This window comes from Ipomoea nil, unplaced genomic scaffold (assembly GCF_001879475.1).
Source record: "Ipomoea nil cultivar Tokyo-kokei standard unplaced genomic scaffold, Asagao_1.1 scaffold1932, whole genome shotgun sequence".
NCBI classification, from domain to species: Eukaryota; Viridiplantae; Streptophyta; class Magnoliopsida; order Solanales; family Convolvulaceae; genus Ipomoea; species Ipomoea nil.
In genome coordinates, this window is record NW_017618360.1 from 1,082,769 (window position 1) to 1,108,163 (window position 25,395).

Below are 25,395 nucleotides of genomic sequence, written 5' to 3' on the forward strand. Positions count from 1 at the left end.
CTTCACTATCTTGTCTTAAATTGATATAAATAAGCAATATAAACCGGATGTAGTTATTAAAGTAGAGGTATATATTAACACTATTTTAGATTTGCCAATCAAATAAAATAAACGTCACACTTTGTTAATAATATAAATTCTACAAATATGAATTTTTTTAAAATTATATACTAGTATTTAAAAAAATATTTTAATATAATTAAAATTTTAACATAAGTATTAATATTAGTCACATATTTTTGCATATCACACATATAACATACTAGTAATGATAATCTATACTATATATAAAAACAAAATTCTGAAATTTTAACTTCCCGCCCAATTCTTAAAAAATCTCTCTTCCTAATAAACTATATTGATTTCTACTTTCCCATTCGTACAATAATTCTGCGTTAAAATTCTATTCTAATATTATAAAATAGTGTAATACAATCTATACTATATATAAAAACAAAATCCTGAAATTTTAACTTCCCGCCCAATTCCTAAAAAATCTCTCTTCCTAATAAAATATATTGATTTCTACTTTCCCATTCGTACAATAATTCGGCGTTAAAATTCTATTCTAATATTATAAAATAGTGTAATACAATCTATACTATATACAAAAACAAAATCATGAAATTTTAACTTCCCGCCCAATTCCTAAAAAATCTCTCTTCCTAATAAAATATATTGATTTCTATTTTCCCTTTCGTACAATAATTCGGCGTTAAAATTCTATTCTAATATTATAAAATAGTGTAATACAATCTATACTATATACAAAAACAAAATCCTGAAATTTTAACTTCCCGCCCAATTCCTAAAAAATCTCTCTTCCTAATAAAATATATTGATTTCTACTTTCTCATTCGTACAATAATTCGGCGTTAAAATTCTATTCTAATATTATAAAATAGTGTAATACAATCTATACTATATATAAAAACAAAATCCTGAAATTTTAACTTCCCGCCCAATTCCTAAAAAATCTCTCTTCCTAATAAAATATATTGATTTCTACTTTCCCATTCGTAAAATAATTCGGCGTTAAAATTCTATTCTAATATTATAAAATAGTGTAATACAATCTATACTATATACAAAAACAAAATCCTGAAATTTTAACTTCCCGCCCAATTTCTAAAAAATCTCTCTTCCTAATAAAATATATTGATTTCTTCTTTCCCATTCGTACAATAATTCGGCGTTAAAATTCTCTTCTAATATTATAAAATAGTGTAATACAATCTATATCTATACTATATATAAAAACAAAATCCTGAAATTTTAACTTTCCGCCCAATTCCTAAAAAATCTCTCTTCCTAATAAACTATATTGATTTCTGCTTTCCCATTCGTACAGTAATTCTGCGTTAAAATTCTATTTTAATATTATAAAATAGTGTAATACAATCTATACTATATATAAAAACAAAATCCTGAAATTTTAACTTTCCGGCCAATTCCTAAAAAATCTCTCTTCCTAATAAACTATATTGATTTCTACTTTCCCATTCGTACAATAATTCTGCGTTAAAATTCTATTCTAATATTATAAAATAGTGTAATACAATCTATATCTATACTATATATAAAAACAAAATCCTGAAATTTTAACTTCTCGCCCAATTCCTAAAAAATCTCTCTTCCTAATAAAATATATTGATTTCTACAATAATTCTGGGTTAAAATTTTATATCTATTTTATATATCAGTGTTGCAAAAATCGTGTCGCTGGTCGCGGCGAGGAAGGAAGGAATTGGCCTCCTCACCGGCTGAACCGGCCTTTAATTTTTTTTTTTTTTTAAATTGTAAAGTGTCAAAAGTTCGGCAAGGTATAACTTTTGACTCCGTTGTCCGTTTTGGACAAATGTTTTTTCGAAATCGCGTATTTTTTCGAGATCTATCCACCGCAAACAGCTGTAGGCGGTTTGGCCCACCAATTTCTAAATAAAATACTTTATTAAAGTGTTTCTAAGAAAAAACTATGAGAACCTTATGTTTTGTTAATGAATTTTTAAAATTTTTAATTAAACAATTGTCCCGTGCATTATTTAATAATCTTTCTTTATAATTGGTCAAATTATTTAATTATGGTAAATTTGGGAATAATTAATGATGGTAATAGAAATCCTAGAAGAATATAGAATTGAACAATATTTAATTATTGTTATATTATTATTGTGACTCACGGAATACAAGAGTTAATGCCATTTTTGGTCCTAGACTTATTGGGGCATTGACACTTTTCATCCTCCATAATAAAAATTGCTACTTAGTAGCCACTGTTATTGATCGTTGGACAGTTTTGATCCTCCGTCAATGACGCCTTTTGTTGACCGTGAATTAGAAGAGTTTTTCTGTCTTTTTATGTTTTAATCCTTGTATTTCTCCATCCATTGGTCACTGCTACATCCATTTCTTCAAACTGAGGTTATCCGCTTCAGTCCTTTCTAACATTAAGAAACCATCTTCACCAACTAACAATCATGAATTTTACATTTGACATCAATCTCAAGATAATGGAAACAAGTGCAGTTGGAATAGAAAGGGCGTTAGTCCATGCCTGTGGAAATTATGTCGAGCATACAACATAACTAGCAAAGTCAGGAATATCACCCAACCCCTCCCTTAATCTTTCTGCATCAACTATAATAGGTATGCTCCTACTCTTTGCCTCCTGCACTATAATCAAAGCAGTCTCATGCAGCATTCCATCTAAGTAGACAATATTTACTCCAAGCGCTGAAGGCAATTTTGATTTGGGTATGTAGACCCTCAGATATCATGGGTGGATATCCTGGAGTGAAAATGCACGTGCGAGTTTTTTTTTTTTTTTGGTTGTCAACAATGACATATGTGAATGGTGAGTTTCCTCATTTGGACACCACCATAAAAGATGTATCAACACCATCCCTTTCAAGCTCATCAAGTATTCTTTCGCCATGCGAGTCATCAGCAACCTTAGATATGATCCTTGGATTAAGACCAAGACGAATGTTATCATCCAGGTTTTATCAAAGCATTGCCAGTGTTACCACCTCCTTGAACCTCAAAGCTGGTGCTCCGAATTTTATCATCCGGGTTGGGGAATGAAGCTACAACAGCCAGGAAGTCAACACCGGCCATTCCAACACCTCAGACAATGCGATTTTTGGGGAGCGGCGAATTCCACATTTTCTGCTTGAAACTTCAATGAATTTCAGTTAGAATAACAGAGTTTTTGAGGTTGTGCACCAAGTAGTTGTGGTCAGAGAGAGAGAGAGAGAGAGAGAGAGAGATGGGAAGGATATTTGTGGTCAATATGGAAGGGAGGACTTATAGGTGCAAATTCTACATCACGTCATCTATAACTACAACTGCTATTTACCATAGGAGGGTTCGACGACCTGCGGCCCTCTCTGCTTCGCCGGAACCAAAAACCACCGGTGAAGGCCCCAACCTCGGCGGATCTGTTGCTGCACCGCCAGATCTGCCTTACTGGTCCGTCGCCGGAAGGAGTTACTGCCTCGTATGCTCGCTGTCGTACCCACAACTCGCCGGAGAAGAACCTCGCTGATACTCACTACCGACGGTTACTACTTAGCCGCCAAGTCTCGCCATCTCGCCTCACAGGAGTCACAGCAGCGCTGGTCTAAACAAGATTAGAAGAATAAGACATAAAAAGACAGAAAAAGCCCTTCTAATTCACGGTCAACAAACGACTTCATTGACGGAGGATCAAAACTATCCAACGACCAATAACAGTGTCTACTAAGAGGCAATTTTTATTATGGAGGATGAAAAGTGTCAATGCCTCAATAAGTCTAGGACCAAAAATGGCATTAACTCCGGAATACAATACAAGAATATTTAATTATGGTTATATTATTATTGTGCCTCACGACCATTATATACTAACAGTACTTGAAAAGAAACTAATAATAATAATAATATAATAATAATAATAATAATAATATAAGTGGTAATAATAATATCTAAAAGTAATTAAGTGTTAATAATAATAGTAAGAATATTAACGTAAGAGTTGTAACATAGAATAAATTGTAATAATTAATAACTATAGTCTAGGATTAAATTTGGAGTTGTCAGGAAAGATAAACGACCTCTGGTGAAATTAACTCTTAAATAATTATATATCGATTTAAATATTCTTAATATATTACAACAATTCCATTCCGTGCATCGCACGGGTGAAAATACTAGTTTTTTTAAAAAATAAAAAAAGACGGTTAATAACTGTGGGGCTGTGGGCCCGTGATAATATATGAGAAGTCCAACGACGTTGATTTAAAACGACGGTGGTCATCAAAGCAGCTTAACATCTTCCCTAAATAAAATATTTCTCGAAATATAATTGCACAGATATAGATTTACACAATAATAATAATTCAATTCCAGGTTTCCAGCTTTACATCTCACTCTCCCTAGCTCCCGTCCCCTCTCTCTTCTCTCTCTTAGGGTTTTCAGGAGCCGCCACTTTTGCTCTGTTCGATCTCAAATCGTGGTGTCTCCTTGCATTCCACTCTCAAGCTTTCAGGTAATTCGCTCGCTTTGTCACTCAATTGATTATGGATTCATATTTTCCTGTGTATTGTTTCGATGCTTGATCTATGCTCTTGGCTGATCGGTTGTTTTTTCCATTACGCTTTAAGCAATGTCGAAGTCCTTCATTTTTTTTTATTTTTATTTTTTGGGTGGGGGTGGTGGTTGTCTTCAGTAGGTACGCTTTCAACTGCGTGTAACCGGCACAGTTTTTTAGTAGTGGATTTCAATTTTGTTCGATTTTTAAAAAGTTGTCTTATGAATTTAGTTAGATCGGGGATATTTGAGCGAATTTTAATGCATTTGAAGTTCGTAGAGTTCTGAGATTTCTGTTGTGGTCGGATTTTTGGTATTTTTCATTTTTTGCATCCATGTTCTTGTCTTCTGCCATTTTTGGTTTTCTGTGGAATTACATTGTCAAATTCTGCTGTCTGATAGGGCACTTAAGCCTCAGTGTTTGTAGTGATCTGCCTAATTTAAACATTCAAAGATAATGATTTTTAGGATTTTTTTTCTGCATTTTGCTAATATAGGCATATTATTTTTTTGTTATAAATATAAATCTGTAACAATTTACTCTGTCATGTGTCACACTCAATAAGGATTTTTTTTCTCGGAATTCTTCTTTTGGTTGCTGCCAGAAAACAACTGTGTTTTTATGTATAGTCTCGAAGACAATTTATTTGTATGAGCATTGAGTTCTATGTTCTTCTCAATGTGGGGACATTTGGCAATTCTTTACGGCTATTGTTTGGTTACCTTAGAAACTTAACTCTCCAAAAAAAGGTTTTCTAGGAAGGTCAAAAGGTTTGTGTAGCCTCTTGACATCGAACAACTTCTTAGAAGGCGAGGAATGATTTTTGCCCCCTTACACTTGTATACTCGTGTTTTAACTTCAAAATATAATGTCCTTGTTCTGTAATGTATTCTATGGAAACTTAAAATGCATTTTGTTTGTAGATTTTCTGAATATAATATAATATATAGTGTATTTGATTGTTGACAGAAATAGTATGGCAATGGAAGTCACTCAGTTTCTTTTGAATGCACAATCAATCGATTCAACAATTCGGAAACATGCAGAAGAAACTCTCAAACAATTTCAGGAGCAAAACCTTCCTGGTTTCCTCTTGTCGCTCTCTGGGGAGCTTTCCAATGAGGGAAAGCCAGTTGATAGCCGCAAGTTAGCAGGTTTGATACTTAAAAATGCCTTGGATGCCAAGGAACAACATAGGAAATATGAGCTTGTGCAAAGGTGGTTATCACTAGATGCGGGTGTGAAGACCCAGATTAAGAAATGTTTGCTACAGACACTTTCTTCTCCTGTTCTTGATGCTCATTCTACTGCTTCACAAGTGATTGCAAAGGTTGCTGGTATTGAGTTGCCACAAAAGCAATGGCCTGAGCTGATAGGAGAACTGTTGTCAAATGTTCATCAGGTACCAGCTCATGTCAAGCAAGCTACTCTGGAAACCTTGGGGTATTTATGTGAGGAAGTATCACCTGATGTTGTGGACCAGGATCAAGTAAATAAAATACTTACGGCTGTAGTTCAGGGAATGAATGCAAATGAAGTGAATAATGATGTTAGGCTCGCTGCTACCAGGGCATTGTACAATGCTCTTGGCTTTGCTCAAGCAAATTTTAACAATGATATGGAGCGGGATTATATTATGAGAGTTGTTTGTGAGGCTACTCTTTCACCAGAAGTGAAAATTCGACAGGCTGCTTTTGAATGTTTGGTGTCTATTTCATCAACATACTATGAGAAGTTAGCTCCATACGTGCAGGATATTTTTAATATTACAGCCAAGGCTGTAAGGGAGGATGAGGAGCCTGTTGCTCTTCAAGCCATTGAGTTTTGGAGTTCAATATGTGATGAGGAAATTGATATTCTAGAAGAGTTTGGTAGTGATTGCACTGCAGACTCTGATGTTCCATGTTTTTTTTTCATCAAGCAAGCTCTTCCGATCCTTGTTCCTATGCTATTAGAGACACTTCTTAAGCAAGAGGAAGATCAAGATCAAGATGAAGGTGCTTGGAATCTTGCAATGGCTGGAGGAACTTGCCTTGGATTGGTTGCTCGTACAGTGGCAGATGATATCGTCCAATTGGTAATGCCATTCATTGAAGAGAATATTTCAAAACCTGATTGGAGGCAAAGAGAGGCTGCAACCTATGCTTTTGGTTCCATTTTGGAAGGTCCTTCGCCCGATAAATTAACACCTATTGTTAATGTTGCTCTAAATTTCATGCTTGCTGCTTTGACAAATGATCCCAATAGTCATGTAAAGGATACAACGGCATGGACCTTGGGAAGAATATTTGAATTTCTTCATGGATCAACAATTGAGACACCTATTATTAACCAAACAAACTGTCAGCAGATTATTACCGTACTTCTTCAGAGCATGAAGGATGCGCCAAATGTTGCCGAGAAAGCTTGCGGTGCTCTATATTTTCTTGCCCAGGGTTATGAGGATGTGGGCTCGTTGTCTCCATTGACTCCTTACTTCCAAGAAATTGTCCAGTCTCTTCTTACAGTTACTCATCGTGAAGATGCAGGTGAATCACACTTGAGGACTGCTGCATATGAGACACTGAATGAAGTGGTCAGGTGTTCAACTGAGGAAACAGCTTCTATCGTTTTGCAACTAGTTCCAGTCATGATGTTGGAGCTCCATAAGACTCTTGAGGCACAGAAGCTATCTTCCGATGAGAAAGAGAAGCAGGGTGAGTTGCACGGTCTTCTTTGTGGGTGCTTACAGGTCATTATTCAGAAACTAGGAGGACATGAGCCAACAAAATATGTATTCATGCAGTACGCAGATCAGATTATGAATCTTTTTCTCAGAGTTTTTGCATGTAGAAGTGCTACAGTGCATGAGGAAGCTATGCTTGCCATTGGAGCCCTTGCTTATGCAGCAGGCTCTGATTTTGCCAAGTACATGCCAGAGTTCTTCAAGTACCTAGAAATGGGTCTTACGAATTTTGAGGAGTACCAAGTCTGTGCTGTCACAGTAGGTGTTGTGGGTGACATATGCAGGGCTTTGGAGGACAAGGTTTTGCCTTATTGTGATGGTATAATGACCCAGCTTCTCAAAGACTTATCAAGCAACCAGCTCCACCGTTCTGTGAAACCTCCAATCTTTTCTTGCTTTGGAGACATTGCTTTGGCAATAGGAGAGAATTTTGAGAAGTACTTACTGTATGCTATGCCTATGCTACAGAGTGCTGCTGAGTTGTCTGCCCACACAACGGGTGCTGATGAAGAGATGATAGAGTATACCAATCTTCTGAGAAATGGTATCTTGGAGGCATACTCTGGGATTTTTCAGGGATTTAAGCATTCTCCTAAGACCCAGCTACTGATCCCTTATGCACCCCACATTTTGCAGTTCCTGGATAGCATTTACATGGGAAAGGACATGTGAGTAATTGCAAATTTCATTTTGTTATTCTGATTCTTTATTCTACAATAACCTTGATATTGTTTTGTTTTGTTGTTTTTTCCACACTAATTTTCTCATCTATTTTTGATATCTTAGGGATGAAGTTGTGATGAAAACAGCTATTGGAGTCCTTGGTGACCTAGCAGATACACTGGGCAGCAATGCTGCTGCTTTGATTCAACAATCTCTATCAAGCAGAGACTTTTTGAATGAATGTTTGTCCTCCTCAGATCATTTGATCAAGGAATCTGCTGAATGGGCCAAGTTGGCCATCAGTCGTGCCATTTCTGTTTGAGGCTTTGTCCACTTGGTACATAATTTTTTTTCCTTTTAGAAGTCCCTGCATGCATATGGTTGTGTCAGAGTCAAACATTGCATTCATGTGTCGAGTCATTGCCATTTCCCGACAACGGCTAGCAAGTAGCATTCCAGTTGTCACTAACAAAACCACCAGCATCATGCGTCGGATTCTTTATTTGCCCACAAGGGATTGGGGTGAATGTGGCTTCTCAGAAATGGTCGAAGGCCTTCCATGAGAACTCGTGATCAATTCCTTCAAAATTGGTTGGCGTGGAAGGTTGCACTAACATGTTCAAAAGTTTGGGCTGCTGTATGCTGGTGTTTTTGTTTTCAACCGTAAATGTGGTCATCATTGCAGAAGCACCCCATACCATTCTGATGCTGCTGTTTTATCCAGGGGTTTAAGGTTGGAAGTATAATTCCCAAGTTTTGGTGCTCTGGCACTTTAAGCCCAACTTTTCTTAAATATCCTCCATACATTTTTTTTTTTTTGTCGGTCTACCCTTGTATTTGTCATAGTCAATTGCATCCTGGTTTTCAGGTCGGATTGTACACCATTTCATCCGTGTCAATTTACCTACTCTTTAGTTAGGGCATTTGTTATAATGTTATGCATCATCATTTATATATATCTTTTCTCTATTTACAGCCAGTAATTTGTTTTTCTTGTTTCTTACTTTTCCCCTGTTGAATGATATGAAAACACGCTTGAAACGATCTTGCACACAACTAATGGAATAAGCTATTGCAACTTGTCAAGTATACCAATTGGACTAAAAATATATAAAGTGCAGTATTAATATCATTTTCTTTAGATTATACTCCAAAAATGAAACTAGAACAATGTTAAGGCAATGGAGAAGTGCTAAAAGAAAGAAACTTTTAGGTTGCATGATCTAAAGTTCTTCCCTCATATAACCTGGACCAGGTTTGAAGGGGTCTGACTCAATGTATGCCTCTGGTCGATAAAACCCAGCATCATTCATACGATTACTAAGGACATGAAGCATGGCTTTCTTTGAACCATACTCATCGCGGTTGTTCTCAACATATTCCTTTGCCTCTGCAGCGATCTCATTGACAAAATCAAACCGGTTCTCTTCCGATAGCAATAGCCTCTCAATGTCCATTGTCAACAACTTCCCCTCTCTCCTTATCTTCCTCACGTGCTCCTCCAAGAAAGGAATTCTTTCCAATCTGTAGTCCATCTTATCATCCACCCTCGTCTGTGATAAACAAGTGAAACAAACCTATCGGGTTAGTGACAACCAACATATAATGATACAATCTGCTATTTCTCATCCACCCAATATTCGCAATTTCTGTGGTCTGATGGGTGCACTACACACACCTTGAAGCTGATATCTTTGAAGATCTATTAAACTATTGAGTTCCTTCTAAGCCATATATGATGAAACTTGAAAGCCTGTTGGGTTAGGAACAACAAACATATAATGATACAATTCGCGATTTCTATGGTATGCTCTACACACACCTTGAAACTGATATCTTTGAAGATCTATTAAACTTTCGAGTTCCTTCCAAAGCCATATATGAATAACGAAAGCATAGTGATTGCTCAATGTTCTGTAACTCGAAAATAACAAAACTTTGAGCAATCCACAGAATCATTAATCGTTGTGATTGCTCAAAGTTCCGTAACTCGAAAATAATCTCATCCACAGCTATGCATCAATGAGTCCAACCAGAAACTCGCAGACTAGATTACTTCCACAGAATCATCAATCTTTTTTCCAATTTCAAACTTTTACTGTCTTGTTAAGATCATCTTCAGCATACAAATGCACAAAACTAAAATAAACAGCTAATATATGTCAACACTAATGCATTCTTGAAGCCTATTTTCTTCGCATCATAACATATTTCAGTATAAACACTAATCAACAATTACTTTCAGGAAATCCAAAGAAAAACTGAGAGAGGGGAGTGTGTTTGTTGGCTTACCAATTTCCTTCGCCTCCATACTCTACGGCCTCGGCCTTCATTTTGCGAGTTGGAACTCTTCTTTTTCTGAGTAATTAAAGGAAACAATAACTAAGATTTCTCAATTTAAAAAAGCAACAAATACTGAAAATGAAGATAATTCACCTGCGACAGAACCACAAAGTTATTGACACGTCCTGGATTTTCGAGCTTAACACCAATTTTCTGCATTTCATAGATAAATAATCAGTACGGCTTCTCAACTATCACAACCTTGCTGAGAGTCTCCATGAAAGAGAGCTTAAACACCTCAAATTTCGATTTTTTCGCAAAATTTCTTAGCTAGAAAAGTTAGAGCTCGGAAAGTAGAAATTAGTTTACGGGGAATGTTTGTAGCGTTGAGAAGCCTCTGGTGATCGGAGTCGTTAATACGGCCATTGTTGCGTTCGCCGATCGCTCTTTTCCGGCTCCGGCTTTATCCTCTCAAAGTTGGAAGTGGATTATCGAGTGTCAAGAAGATAAAAGCGATATAACAAATGGGCCGGATGGTAGCCCATTTTAGTATTATGGGCCTGGACTAAATGGCCCATGAATTGACCCGATATTTCAAAACCCCACCCGCTTAGTAGCTATGGATAATCTCTCTTCTCTAATCTCCATTCTCTGTTCTCTCCCACTTCTCTCTCTCAGAGCTTTTGACTGCAACTACACAAATGGCGTCTCTTCTCTCCCCCTGGACTTCTACCTCTCTTAATCACTGCTGCAGGTGATTCTCTACTTTTTCTCTCTCTTGTTTGTGATTGAATTTCCAATTTATTTTGTTTACTTTTCTCCTTTTTTTTTTTTTTTTTTTTTTTTTTTTTTTTGCATGTTTTTTTCACTGTTTCTGCGGTATATGTATTGTTGAATTATCAGGACAAATGAAGCATGCCGAAGCACTCAAACCATATTGTCTTTCTATAGCTTTCGCTTTAGACAAAGGAGCAATGTTAAGCTTTGCTTTCAGCTTAGTAGAGCCTTTTCGGGCTCTGGTGTTTTGAATCCAGCTGCTCCAGAAAGGTATCAACTTTTGCTACAGTTGTGTGTATATGTGAATTTTCATTTATTGGGAGCTCTACTTTTATTTATGGCACATTTTAACCATTTCTAATATCTGGATAACTCTGCATTTGGTTCTGATAATTAATCATTTGTGGGAGAAGCTTGATGCTGCTAATTGGATTTTTCTTTTCCAGTGTATTGTGGTTGCTATAAGAATATAAGATCATGAAAATCTGTGTGGGCTGTTCACTGAGTTAAAGCTTACACAACACCCCGTATTAGTATTTGTTCTAGTTGTTTATATGCGGATGTTCTTATTGTAGGTCTAGAAATATGGGGAATTGCTTAAAAAGTGATATGAGCTATATTAACGATCTTGAAGAGCAGCTGCATGAACTGTTTAATGAAGTAAGTACCATGATAAAGACAGGAAAGAGAGAAGATGCTGTTGATCTACTTCAGGCAAATTATGAAGCTGCTAAAGAACAGATTGATTCTGGTTTCACTGGAATAGAAGAGGCTGCTGTTCTCGATGTAATAGCCTTGGGCCACATGGCCCTTGGAGACCTGAACAAAGTTGGATCCGTGCTCGATCTGGTAATTTCTTTTATCCAAAATAGCTCGTCTTTCTGAATTTTCTTCCTCCCTGGTGTCTTTTTTATTCTTCTCTATCTATTTCACTTCCTGTTCTTCTTTATTGGTTGATGGGGGATTGTTTTTGGCAGTTGAGCAAGATTGTTGAAGGCTTGAAAAACGATGAACCTCTTCTGGACTCAATACTGATGCATATGGGAAGTGTGTATGAGAAAATGGAAGAGTTTGAAATGTCCTTCTCGTCATATAACAGAGCACTTGCTATTATGGAGAGAGAATATGGTGAGCCTTTTGTTAATTTCTGAATTCAATAGCATGCTGTTCTCGTGTTTTCTTTGGTGTCGCTAGCAGAAGGAAATTCACAATAATAAACAACTTTTCCAACTTGGCAGGGGATGCCAGTTCTTATCTTATCATTCCATTGTTAGGGATGGCAAAAGCTCTAGTTTGTTTAGGTAGAGCCACAAAAGCTATAGAAACATATCATCGTGCAATTTCAATATTGGAATCTGGCAAGGGTGAAGAAAATGAGGAATTGGTGGTTCCGTTATTTGCCTTAGGCAACCTTTTACTGAAGGAAAGAAGAACAGCAGATGCTGAAACTGCTTTTGGAAGGTTATATCTTTTCTTGCATAGTTTCTGGTCGTGTTTGGTTATGTGTTATTTATTCTTTGTAATCCTTAATTACCTTCTCCCTTTTGTCTTGGCTTGATGTAGAATTATAAATATCTATATGAAGTTATACGGGGAAAATGATGTAAAAGTTGGATTGGCATTGTGTTCTCTTGCAGATGCGAAATGTAGTAAAGGTGAACCTTAAAATTTTCTTATTTCCCGTGTTCTGAAATGCAAACTATGGGCTAATGTGTAACTTGGAGGGATTGTGATTCATCTCGCTGGTTTTGGATTGATACAGGAAACATCGATGAAGCCATCGTTCTATATAGAAAGGCTCTTCAGATTCTCAAAGATTCTGAATGTGCAGCAGACAACAAAGTTATGGAGAAGATGAGAGTAGACTTGGCGGAGTTACTTCATTTAGTAGGAAGGTAAATATCGTGCGTTACTTAGAGCGACTGTGATTTTAATTTTTAAGTAGATATATGGCTAGGTCGTGAAGTTCTATTGAAAACGCATATATCTATTGAAGTAACTTCACAACCTAGCCATATGACTTTAAGTCTGTATATTCTTTTTTTATATAACAACAATACATTAATTACAACTTTTCTTTCAGGGAGGGTGAAGGCCGGGCCCTTTTGGAGGAGTGCTTGTTGATCACCGAAAAATTCAACGGGAAAGAGCATCCCAGCTCTGTTACTCATCTAGTAAATCTTGCTACTTCTTATTCTCGGTCCAAAAATTATGCTGAAGCTGAGAAGTTGCTACGTATTAGTTTGCGAATTATGCTGAAGACACTGCCACCTGATGATCAATCCATTAGCTTCCCGATGCTGCATCTTGCAGTTGCTCTTTACAGTTTAAACCGGACAGATGAAGCTGAGAAGTATGCATTGGAGGTTTTACGTATTCGTGAAAAGGCATTTGGAAAAGATTCTCTCCCTGTTGGTGAGCACATGTTGATTCCCGACAATAATGCTAACATTTTTGTTAGTAGGAAATTAATACCACTTTTTATCTTTCAACTATAGTAACAATTTCGCATTTCCTTGACATTTTGAATTGACCAAATTTAGTCCAAAATATCTGTAATACCCTCACCTTTTGGACATTTCACCAAAATTCACCCTTCTACAAGTGAGGGTATTTTGGACTAAATTTGGCCGATTCAATAAGTGGAAATGCCTTCTCAGCGGGGTGCTAACGTCTAAATTGTTCCCGGGTACATTGACTGCAATGGCATTTGTAGCAGCCTAGACCTCAATATACTTCTGCTTTATGGTAACCTTAAAAATGCGTTGTGATGCAGGGGAGGCTCTTGACTGTCTAGTTTCAATTCAGAGCAAACTAGGAAAAGATGACGACGAGTTACTGGACCATCTGAATAGAGTTTTGAAAATTCAAGAGAAAGCTTTTGGTGGCGACAGTGAGGAAGTTATGGAAACACTCAAAAAGATTGTACATTACATGACCAGGATTGGGTTGAGACACGAAAAACTCCCTCTGCAAAGAAGATTGTCCCGTCTCAGAGATAAATACAAACAAGCTGTTAAATTTTAAAGGTCACTCCCCTTTGCCACCGTTTTTAGACACGTAGCCATGGCAATGCAATAAACAAGGCCAAAACACCGTATTGCCAGAGCAATTCAACGCCCTCTGGTGAGCGCCATCAGAAATGGAGCTAGTGATCACGTTGCTACGTAAGTTTCAATAGTATTCTCTTTGCTTAATAATTTCATCTCGATAGAGATTTGCACATTCTAGAGGTCTTCATTGTGTGATTGTACATGATAACCAAGTTATGGGCATAAATATCGGTTTAACTTGACATGCTGAGAGCATGAAACGATATTCACAATAACAATCTTGACAGTCGCGTCTGAACATCTTCTTAACACAACTCTTTTCGTTTGGTTCACTGCAGTTTCATGGTTGGGGCAAGTGGTACCGCTACCAAAGCTTACCACAACTTCGATCGTATCTCTGTCAGATTGCAGCTCGGGAGCTTCAACCGTCCAAACACGACAAATATTAAGGCCCCCAGCAGCAGTATAAATCGAGAGAACCATATTGGTGAGACTTGAGAGTAGTCGTGTGGCAAGATTTGCAGAATGGGAACAAATGGTTTTGCTTCTTCTTGATACCTTGTTGTGACAGTTAAATTAGATCCTTTAGAAAAGTGTTTGGTAAATTAGTTGTTAGTTGATAGCTTACATGTAAAATAACTTTTTCAAAAAAGCTTATCGAAAAAGTTACTTTAAACAGCTTTTTGAATTTTAGCATTTTTGAGCAATAAGTTGTTACAAAAAGCTAATTAATCAAACATTCATATTAATTGTTAAACAGTTAATAGTGATCAAATAAGTCAAAATTAGTTGATAAGCTAACTATGTTACTAAATATGATCTTAATGCTTTATCAAATTTTTTCTTGATAAAAGAAATTTACCGTTGTCGTGCGATGGTGTACGTTAGGTAATACTTTATCAATTTTTTTTTTAAATGATGAAAAATTCATTGTAATAGTGTATACGACAAATTAATAATATTTAATTAATTTAATGTACATAATATGTTAACTGTAACACTATATATACATAAAAGATTAATTGTATGCACATTAATTTAAATGTGTTTTGAATATAATTTACAATGTAAGGTGGATTTTGCTCCATGATATAAGAATTGGGTGGGTACAGCCGTACAGGATATGAGGATAATGGCATAATGCTTTATCAATTTTTTTATTAATTGATGCTTTATCAATTAATTATTAGAAAAGAAGAAAGATGTAGACATTCCCTCATTAAAAGAGAGAAAGAAGGGACCGACCGAGTATGTTCACTGTCATACGGCTACATATTTGTCAAATATAATAATAATATCTCCGATGTGGATCGAAGATATCCGGATTAGATCTTCTTCTTCCTCTCTTCTGCCGAAATGGATATCAATCAGGTGAGTTCTTTCATCGTCTCTTCCACGTTTCCGACAACATATCTGTCTTTATGCTCCACCTGCTTTCTTTAATGTATTCTTGATTGATTGCTAGTACGAACGCCCAAACATGTATTTAGATGAATTAATCGGTTCTGTCGGTATGAATAGACCTTTACCAATTTCAAGTGGGAATGAGTGATGATCCGAGCTTGGGTTTTCGTATACTTTCTGAAAAATTTTGGGATTCCAAGTGAAAATGAAAAGTTCTGTTTGTTCCCCCTTTTGGCTATGGTGGATAGATATATTCTGTGAAACAATCTTTTTCATTGCCCACAAATGTTTTTTATGTTTCTATATATATAGTTGTATGAGGAATTTGTCTATTTAGTCTTGTTCTTTCTAACTCGTAAACTTTGAAGGTTTATATTCTCTGTTTCATGCTTCCAGCTTCGAGTTTGAGGCAGTGGTGCTATGGAAATGTGGTAGATATAACGATGGATTATCGGTTTTGAATAAGTATTTTCTTTGTTGTGTCATAAGATAGCTCCACAGCATAATCATCTCGATTTTGCGATGTCTTCAGTTAAATTACAGTCTAAGCAAAGTTCTGGTAAGGCGTCAAAAGAGCCCGAGTATTTTCTAGGCTGCAAGAAATGTAACCTGCGGTTCCACCGTGAAGGCTCTGTTGATAAACTACTGAATGTGCCCGAGGCAGATTGCGGGGTTTCCTGCCCCGACTGTGTTGATCAAATTGCAAAATTAGTTGGGGAGGGCCGTTTCGTTGAGGAATATTTCACTCAGGCTTATACAGTAACTAACGATTTATTGCATTTAGACGGACATTTGAAGGAGTACGATGCTTGTATGAAAAATGATCATCTGGGAGTGATGCAATCACTTAATAGTCCAGGTGGCAACAACTCGGAGAAAACACCGGTAAGAAAGGAGGTCGAAAGTTTCTGGTGTGCCGATACTCAGCTTATGGAATTGGATTCTTATTACTGCCTCGCCTCTGAGCAAACCACAAAGCTTTTGGATTCTCATTCGATTGGCGTTGAGAAAGCTGCACCGTGGTGGCGTGCAGCCGATAAGGAGATGTCTTCTGTTTATCTCGAGTCATCCAGCTATATGAAAAATCGGGATCTCCAACGATTTCAATCCAAGCAGTTTGGGAGTGAATTAAATACTGGTATTCAGTGTGTTGACGAGGTTCGGATGGAAGAGAGAAGTGTTATGGATGCAAGTAACTATAATTCGGGACATGGTCCTTTAGTAAACAAACTGAAAGCTCAATGCCCATCTAGTGTGGACGGTTTCTCACCTCAAGGTTTAAGCCAACTATTAAGGTATTTCTCCATTACTTGGTGTTCTCTCTTTTAGGCTTTTATGGTCATTTCGGGGGAATAATATACTAGCTTATTGTTAATTTGCAACAAAAGGGCTTGAACATAAGGATTCGTCTATTGTTTGACTTTGCTAGTATCTACTATCTAACCCGACCTCTATAAAAATGACTGTGACCCAGTTTGGATAGAGCTTATGCAGGTTCGAGTCAAGTATAACTCTCATTAGTAGGACTTCTAGCATCCTGTATTCTACACGTGTTACCTTGAACAACCTAATATCATTCAGATTATTTCCCATATAATGTTTCTGTAAAAATTGTAAGTTCATGCTATTGTTTGAGGCCTTCTGTTGAAATTTTATACATAGTTAAATGCCCTCGATATGCGTAAAAAGGATAGAGTAAGATCTTGTGCTGTTATTTCTTGTGAAACATTGAGAACTTAGAGCCTGTTATAAACTAAGATTGAGCTTGATATGCATAAAAAGGACAGAGTAGGATCTTGTGCGGTTATTTCTTGTGAAACTTTGAGAACTTAGAGTTAGGGTCACTCAATTGGGCTATAAATGCACATGGGCCAAACTACACTAAAAGATTGAATCCATGGCCTTATAAACCCATATATTTTCTCTTATTTTATCAATGTGGGACTCTTAACAAAGGCATTCAACAGTGACAGTGGTGCAGATACGGAAAAACTGCAATCAACAGAAAGCGAAGGAGAAGGATTGGGTGAACTGAGCAGAAGCGAGTTGTTAGAAGCGCTCTGCCATTCTCAAACCCGGGCAAGGGAGGCAGAGAAACTGGCGCAGCAAGCTTGCGACGAGAAGGAGCACGTCATCAACTTATTTTTCAAACAGGCTTCCTACCTCTTCGCCTACCGGCAGTGGCTCCAAATCCTTCAGCTCGAGGCTCTGTGCCTCCAGTTTAGGAATAAAGACCAATGTAAGTCTTCTTCTCACCTTCAAGGTCCTTCGCCATTCAAGAATGGCAAACGACTCAGAAAGGGTCAAGGTCATCATCGTAGGCCTCCTCCTACGAGGAGGAAACAGGGTATCCCGAGAATCAAACTGAACAGCTGCAGTCTTGCTTTTGCTGTCGGCTTTAGCCTGGCAGGCGCTGGGCTGCTAATAGGCTGGACGTTGGGTTGGCTGTTCCCCGCTTTTTAATCCGCCTATGGAAGTTGTGGTCGTGCCATTTGTGACATAGACTTTGTATCCTCAGTTGGGTATTCTTTGGTGTTGAGGATGTAGTTTGTCTTTCTTCAAATTTCTTGCCAGCAGTGGATTGTATCCTAGTGGGTTCTCTGCTGATGCTGTAAAATCTCCCCCATTCTGATGTAAATACATTGCAAATTATCTGGGTGTGTACTTGTGATTGTGTAAAATATGCTCTTTTTTTTTTTTTTTTTTTTTTTTTTTTTTTTTTTTTTTTTTTTTTTTAATGAGTAATGGTTAGTCCATTATATTGGGAATCTCATTGGTAATGTTTTCTGTTTTTTTTTTTAAAAAAAAAAAATTTATTTTTCATTCTGTACAACGAGTATCTTGTTGGAATTTTTTGCTTTTTTTGGTACTTTAGAGATGGAGAAAAAGAAAACTTTGAGAGGAGAGCAAAACCACCTAGAATCTGATCCTCCAAATTTGGTTGTCCAAGTCACCCAGAGGCGTTTAAGCACAAAGTTTGCCATACACTCCGACCCAACAGTTTGTGAAATGGGTAAATCATTTTGCTCACTGCACTTCCACACTGTCGTTTGTGATACTCGATCATTGGTCTCTTATAACAAATTTTACTTCAACTAATTGAGCTGTCTATGAGAACCTGTTGAGATCTTTCTTGTTATTATGGTATTCATGGGGCCATTTGAAAATAGAATACGGGAAGTGTACGTGTGCGTGTTCAAAATGGACTTCAAGAAATTAGAATGGACAAGAGTAAAAAGCTTGCGTGTTCAAAATGGACTTCAAGAAATTAGAATGGACAAGAGTAAAAAGCTTAGGTGATCACCGAGTAATTTTATTTTTATTTTTTTATCAACACAAATTTTATGTCATGCTTAATCAGTGGATTGTCAGACTGCAATTAAGGAGATTCAATTTATTTCAATCTGATCTCTCAAAATAGGTGTGAATTGCCAGCCCAGGAGAGAAGTGAGAATCATTTAGCGTCGTTCACGTATCCAGATCTAAGGGATGAGGAATACTGATTTTAAAAAAAAAATGTGGTGACATTTTCGTAAATAATTGAACATCGACGTGCAAGTAAAATGTATTACAAGTGCAAGTAGCAGTTTCATATAATGCACCTCAGTGCATGTAAAATGTATTACAAATGCAGGTAAAATTTATTACAGGTGCAAGTAAAATTTACACTGAGTATCAAAACTAAATGCATCTAACGTTATAACAAGGTGCACCTATAGTTATAAGTAGTTGCACCTAGGTGCATGAATATTAACAAGGTAAAATTACATGCACTTGTAAGTGAAAATAGGTGCAGTTCTAAGAGATTTTACCTACACATTTTACTTGCAAATATGCACCAACTATTTACATTTATAACACATTTACATGCACCAAAATTCGAGTTATTTACGAAAATATCACTGCGTCATTTTTTTTTTAAAATTACATTTGATTCATTTATGTGGACACGTGGATGACGCTTAATGATTCTCATTCTTCCCTGAGCATACATTCACATGAGAGCATGCTATATATATATATATATATATATATATATATATATATATATATATAAAAGAGGAAAATGGACATTTTCTGTGTGACCAGCTCCACAGATAAATTAAATTTTGCAACTTTATATAAAGTAAATGGGGTCATATCGAACGTCGGGAGTCCACGTCGGAGACGTCGCGGCACGGGAATCTCCTCCCGTCCACAAAACATTTATTTACTCTTTTTTTTTTTGAAAGAATCCAAAAAACATTTATAATAATCCTTTCGGCTAACAAAATAAAAATAAAAAATCTTATTTTTCCCAACGTTTTCCATGCCATATGTGGCACAAACTTACAACATTATCCTTACACACCATCATCCCATTTGGTTTCGAGCAATTTTAGAAATAAAATAAAAATTTTAAAAAAATATTAATAATATATAAAATAATATTATTTAAATTTTTTGAGGAAAATTGTAAAGTTTAGGATAGAAAAAAATTGACAAAGTATGTTATGAAGAAAATATAGGATATTAAAGAAAAATGATTTATTGAAAATGGGGACACCCGCATATATATACACAACATTCGCCTATATTGAGGCTCGAACATTAAATCTTCCACAAAAGAAGTCAAATCAAATACCAATAAATCATAAGTCAATTTAATGGTTAAATTTTGACTATTTATATTTGTATTTGAAAAAAAAAAAATTACAAAAATATACAAAAATTCATGACATTTTAAATGACAGAGTATGTTATGAAGAAAATATAGGATATTAAAGAAATATAATTTATTGAATTTAGGTATAAGGTTTATAAAGTTTAAATGTGAAGGAGAAAAACAGAGTTTAAATAGAGAGAAAAACTTTGAAAGGGGGACACCCACATATATATACACAACATTCGCCTATACTGAGGCTCAAACACTAAACCTTCCACAAAAATCAAATATCAATGGACCACAAGCCACTTTAATGGTTAAATTTTGACTATTTATATTTGTATTTGAAAAAAAAAAAGCTTTACAAAAATATACAAAAATTCATGACATTTTAAATACTTTATGACTTCTAAAGACTCTTTAAAAATCTTAATCAAATACCACATTACTTTTAAAGAATCTTTAAAAATTTTGATTGAATATCTCATGACTTTTAAAAATTCAAATTAAATATTTCTAAACTTTTTAAAATTTATAAAAGTCTTTAAATATTTATGAAAATCAAGATCGAATATACACTCAAATTTGTACCTTTGAGGCTTAAACCAATGACTTGTGGTTAGTGACACTAAATTATTATCTCATTTTCGAGATTGTGAGTTAGCTTCCGTAGGAATAGTACTCAAAAAAATAAATAAAAAAAAAATAAAATTGTACCTTTGACTTTTGAAGCTACCCAAAGCCGACCGTCTTCCACCTCCCCAGAACTTAAACCAACGCGTATAATTATTAAAATAACTAAATAATAATAAAAAACCAAAAAAGTTAGAACCTTTACGACTTGTATATATACTCCGTATTTGCTTCCATTCCCGTTCTCTTTCTTCTACCTTTCAGGATTTTGTTCCTTTTACCCTTTTTTACAGAATTAATCCAACGTGTATCTGCTTTGCCCTCTGGTCTTCTCCGAGTTTTTTATTCGCCGGAGAAGAATAAGGCTGTTATCATTGTTGTTTTGTATATTTTATAGTTGCGGTAAATTTTATTTTTGGAGAAGGTGAAGATGCCAATCTGTGAGGTGGCAAGGTATCAAGACGACGAGGATGCTGCTAAGAACAATGGGATCGAGATTTTCTACAGAACTTATGGTCACGGACCAGTTAAGGTTCTCATGATCATCGGTATAGTATTATTCGTTGTTTTTAAGGAGAACAATTTTATAATGATTTTATTTATTTTTCCGAGAAAAGCTGGATTTTTTTAATGGTTTAAGCTGGTCTGGGTGATGATTAGGATTGGCTGGGACTCACAATTCGTGGAATCCGCAAATCGAGGAGCTCGCCGGAACGGTGACTCCGAACGACGATGAACCGGCGGCGGGTGATGGGAGCTCCGGCGAGGTCGCCGGAAACGGAAAGATTGAAGTTTGTGCTTTCGATAACCGAGGAGTGGGGTTGAGCTCCGTGCCCAAGAAAAAATCTGAATATACGTGAGTTTTCCGTTTCAAAGATTTGATTTTTATGTGTTAATTGTGATTAATGCTAAGAAAGTGATTTTGGGTATGCCTGGATTTTGATTTTGATGTCTGGGCTGATAATCTTTAGCATCAATTCAATGCTAATAAAGTGATTTCGAATTTGATGTTCTTAATTTTGGTAGATATTTTCAGAACTTTGGCTTTTGCTGGCTGCAAATATGTGGGCAGAAAGCCTTGAAAACAGAGAGGCAATTTTCCAAAGTAAATAGAGGCAAATGAGAGAAACTTGAATTGGGCATTTTCTTTTTTGATGATTTTGTAGACTAGAATTAATGAGTCTCGAGTAGTGACTACGAGTTTCCTTGCCACTCAGAATTAATGAGTTTAAGTGTTGGGTATAGTGTGGTCAGCAGTCGAGAAGGCGAATTTAATGTTTCATCGTTTGCTGTTGCAGAACGAGAATTATGGCAAAAGATGCAATAGCTCTGATGGATCATTTAGGTTGGGAAAAAGCACATGTATTTGGGCATTCAATGGGTGAGTGTTCACAATGCCAAGATTTAGCTGCAAATTTTGACCATTTCATGTATAATCAAGTCGTTTTCTACTGTCTGGCTTGCAATTTTAATTAATAATATAATTCATATATGCATTACAGTCGTATTAAAAATGGCAGGTCCCAATTACTGGAAATCTTTGGTTCATGCCCGTTGACTTTAAATATTTACTCCATAATTCAGATACACCTAATGAAGCCTTTTCAACTTTCAGATAGTTACCTTTCTTTATTAGAATTTATAATTTGAATTAGATGTTGACAATTTCTCTAAGTGTAATATTTGTATTTACACTGTATCACATTTTTCTTATGGTTGATCTAGATTTCTGTGAAACAGCGAGAAGAAAGAGTTAAAAGTCATTGCATTTCTAGGAAGGTTCGTGGTATCTCGTATGGGTATTAATCTTGACGTTTTTGTGCATATTATTTCAATCATGCAGGAGCTATGATTGCTTGCAAGCTGGCTGCAATGGTGCCCAACCGAGTTTTGTCTTTGGCGTTACTAAACGTAACGGGTGGAGGTTTTCAGTGCATGCCAAAGGTAGTGCTTTTTTTTTTTTTTTTTTTTTTGTAACATTCATGAACTTGTTGTGGAAGTTACGTAATTAGATCTCAAATATCGAAGAAATTGGAGAAAATAAATGTATTCGATGTTTTTGACATCGTAATCATGGTAACATGTAGTTTTCTCCTTCTACAGCTTGATCGTCGAACTTTGTCAATTGCTGTCCGTTTTCTGAAGGCCAAGACTCCCGAGCAAAGGGCAGCTGTTGATCTAGATACCCATTATTCAGAGGTTAATACGAGTTTCCTTTTTCACGTTTCTCCCTTTTGGGCATTGCTGTATCGATTTTGCCAGTGGAGGGTTATATAATTTCTAATAACATGCAGGAATTTCTCGAGGAATGTGTGGGAACGAGTACACGTAGAGCAATATTGTATCAAGTAAGTAATTATAGATACGACTATTTTCATGTGTTCTTTTCATCCAAATTCAGACAGCTAAACTTTTTTTATTATCGATTCTAAGTGATCACAATAAGACATTTAGAAATCAAAAGCTTTTGCAACCGTTGATAGTTTGATACCCTTTGTAGGAATATGTGAAAGCTATATCAGCGACGGGAATGCAGTCTAATCATGGATTGGACGGTCAGATCAACGCTTGCTGGACGCATAAAGTGACTCGGAAGGAGTTGGAATCCATTTGCTCTGCTGAATTTCCCATATCCGTAATTCATGGAAGGTATATGCTTCATAGTACAACGTAATTTTTTTGTAAGGGGTGATTTCGAATATATCAGATAAACCTGAGACGAGTTTTCCGGTGTAGGGATGATGTTATTGCCCAATTATGCCACGCACGAGCGCTTGCAAAAAAATTATACCCTTTTGCTAGAATGGTAGAACTTCATGGAGGACATCTCGTGAGCCATGAAAGGACCGAAGAGGTAAACTTCTTCTAAGTGTACGTTAGCACTCGTAGCAACTATTATGCCGTCCAGGTAGTCAAAAATGTGATATAACACTATAAATGCGCTGATTTAAAGTGACTTATCGGAAGACTAGAGTTTATTAGTTTAACACAAGCTTTCATGAAATCTAAGTATTATTACGGATAGTCTTATTATTGGATGGTTGACATCATTAATGATGCTAAAAAGGCCACCTACAGGGGGCAATTCCAACCAATTTGGTCAGGCTGTTGACTTGGTAACCACAAAGTTACAAATTAGACTAGCGGGAGCGGCCTACAGTTTCCTCTGGTCCTTTGCTGGCTAGAGTCACAAGGCGGGGTTTACCCAGTCCACACCCTCGGGTAGTGGTTGCGGGTTTCCTCATCACCCAACCCGCCTTTCCTCCTACACCCAGAGGAAGGGTGGGAAAAACCATCATTAAAGTCTGTGCTTGAGTGTTCTCTAGCAATGAGAATAGTTCCTGGATATTCTATGTCTGTTGCTCGACTATTTTACCATATGCAAGTATGCAACTATTGAGATTTGAGGATGCCTAAATGAAGTTACGTTGGAAAATTCAGGTGAACGAAGCACTTCTTGAGCTGATCAAGGCTTCGGAAAGCAATATTAATGCATTAGACTGGACAAATTTGTCCGTGGAACCTACTGGTAATAGCATCTGTTCTAATCTTCTAAATGCTCGCCTTATGTTTTTTTTTGTTTTCTTTGAGACAATGTTGCTTCTGAATCTTGTACACAGTAATAATACCTTTGGTCATATTTTTCTTTTAACGTTAAATTGTCAGGATGGAAGATTACTCGGTTGTCAATTACTAGACCAAGCGGTTTACCTTTCATGTTTTATGTAATAGACAGGCTCCAAGTGTTCCTCCTGTTCCTTTTTGGCCTATTTCTACTAGCATTTGAGCACACAAAAAGAGCATTAAAGAGATTAAAACCAGCAAAAACAGTGAGAATCGGAGCTACCCTCACATGAAAGCTTACGAGGCACTGGTAAGTAATTCATTCTTTAGAAGCTTTCAAAGTCACCACCCAACCCAGTATCAGTTCTAGAACTGAATTTTGATCGTTCGGGCCTTCCTTTTGCAGGGCATTTTCTCTATTTATCGCCTCTCAGTAACACGGCTAGTCTTAATTCAAGAATCTCCTTTTTTGCCTTCTTTTTTCCCCCCAGATCTACCCAGATTGATCCCTACCGACATAATTGTATAACACGACACAAGAGGCCAGAATGGTAGTAGCAACTAATGAAAGTACGACTCTCATGTGAAGGGGCGATTCGAAGAGAAACAAACAAAGGAGATGGATATGAAGCCCAGCACAAAATGGGATGTCTTCTGTGTGTTGTTTGATGATACTTGTCACTATTCTTTGAAGAAAATCTGTATTATAATAATTTTCAGTGTCCGAGAAACCTTAATTTGAAACATTTTGGCTGTCTAGAACTCCTAGTTAATGTTCAGAATGTTGTATAATTGGCTGCCTTTCATTTTAATGGGAGCCAACATTAGTATTAGTATTCATGTTTAAATTAAACAAGTTTGTTATGTTAAAAGTCCCACATTGAAAAAAATAAGAGAGAATATACGGGTTTATAAGGCCATGGGTTAAATTAGCTAATTGGTTGGATTCAATCTTTTAGTGTGGTTTGGTCAATCTTAGTTTATAAGATGGTATTGGTTGAGATTGACCAAGAACAGGTTGAATTAGTCTTATCCAGTGAGACGTGCTTAAGTAAAGTTCTTTTGCAGACAGTTTGAT

The 25,395-nt window shown here is 36.4% G+C and overlaps 5 protein-coding genes across 5 annotated transcripts; 4 read left to right on the plus strand and 1 right to left on the minus strand.

Annotated features, from left to right (window-relative positions):
• The first annotated feature begins 4,367 nt into the window (after window positions 1–4,367).
• LOC109193924 (importin subunit beta-1-like) lies at window positions 4,368–8,937 on the plus strand. Its single transcript, XM_019344751.1, has 3 exons — window positions 4,368–4,528; window positions 5,540–7,963; window positions 8,082–8,937. The coding sequence occupies exons 2-3, from the start codon at window positions 5,547–5,549 to the stop codon at window positions 8,278–8,280; spliced, it is 2,616 nt and encodes an 871-aa protein (XP_019200296.1). The 5' UTR covers window positions 4,368–4,528; window positions 5,540–5,546; the 3' UTR covers window positions 8,281–8,937.
• A 110-nt stretch (window positions 8,938–9,047) lies between these two features.
• Window positions 9,048–10,737, minus strand: LOC109193935 (protein PLASTID TRANSCRIPTIONALLY ACTIVE 7). Its single transcript, XM_019344762.1, has 4 exons — window positions 10,611–10,737; window positions 10,395–10,454; window positions 10,251–10,316; window positions 9,048–9,511 (listed from the first exon to the last, which is right to left on the minus strand). The coding sequence occupies exons 1-4, from the start codon at window positions 10,665–10,667 to the stop codon at window positions 9,182–9,184; spliced, it is 513 nt and encodes a 170-aa protein (XP_019200307.1). The 5' UTR covers window positions 10,668–10,737; the 3' UTR covers window positions 9,048–9,181.
• Window positions 10,738–10,863: 126 nt separating this feature from the next.
• Window positions 10,864–14,696, plus strand: LOC109193926 (nephrocystin-3). The gene is made up of 10 exons (XM_019344754.1): window positions 10,864–10,995; window positions 11,145–11,288; window positions 11,594–11,867; window positions 11,996–12,146; window positions 12,257–12,479; window positions 12,582–12,673; window positions 12,781–12,913; window positions 13,102–13,433; window positions 13,795–14,185; window positions 14,410–14,696. Exons 1-9 carry the CDS (start codon window positions 10,943–10,945, stop codon window positions 14,043–14,045), a joined length of 1,653 nt encoding a protein of 550 aa, XP_019200299.1. The 5' UTR covers window positions 10,864–10,942; the 3' UTR covers window positions 14,046–14,185; window positions 14,410–14,696.
• Window positions 14,697–15,871: 1,175 nt separating this feature from the next.
• On the plus strand, window positions 15,872–18,150 carry LOC109193928. The gene is made up of 2 exons (XM_019344755.1): window positions 15,872–16,770; window positions 17,443–18,150. The coding sequence occupies exons 1-2, from the start codon at window positions 15,998–16,000 to the stop codon at window positions 17,936–17,938; spliced, it is 1,269 nt and encodes a 422-aa protein (XP_019200300.1). The 5' UTR covers window positions 15,872–15,997; the 3' UTR covers window positions 17,939–18,150.
• Window positions 18,151–21,018: 2,868 nt separating this feature from the next.
• Window positions 21,019–25,182, plus strand: LOC109193930 (putative aminoacrylate hydrolase RutD). The gene is made up of 11 exons (XM_019344757.1): window positions 21,019–21,301; window positions 21,414–21,609; window positions 22,052–22,134; window positions 22,597–22,697; window positions 22,857–22,952; window positions 23,048–23,101; window positions 23,254–23,402; window positions 23,490–23,607; window positions 24,195–24,282; window positions 24,420–24,627; window positions 24,724–25,182. The coding sequence occupies exons 1-10, from the start codon at window positions 21,184–21,186 to the stop codon at window positions 24,608–24,610; spliced, it is 1,194 nt and encodes a 397-aa protein (XP_019200302.1). The 5' UTR covers window positions 21,019–21,183; the 3' UTR covers window positions 24,611–24,627; window positions 24,724–25,182.
• The last annotated feature ends 213 nt before the right edge of the window (window positions 25,183–25,395 follow it).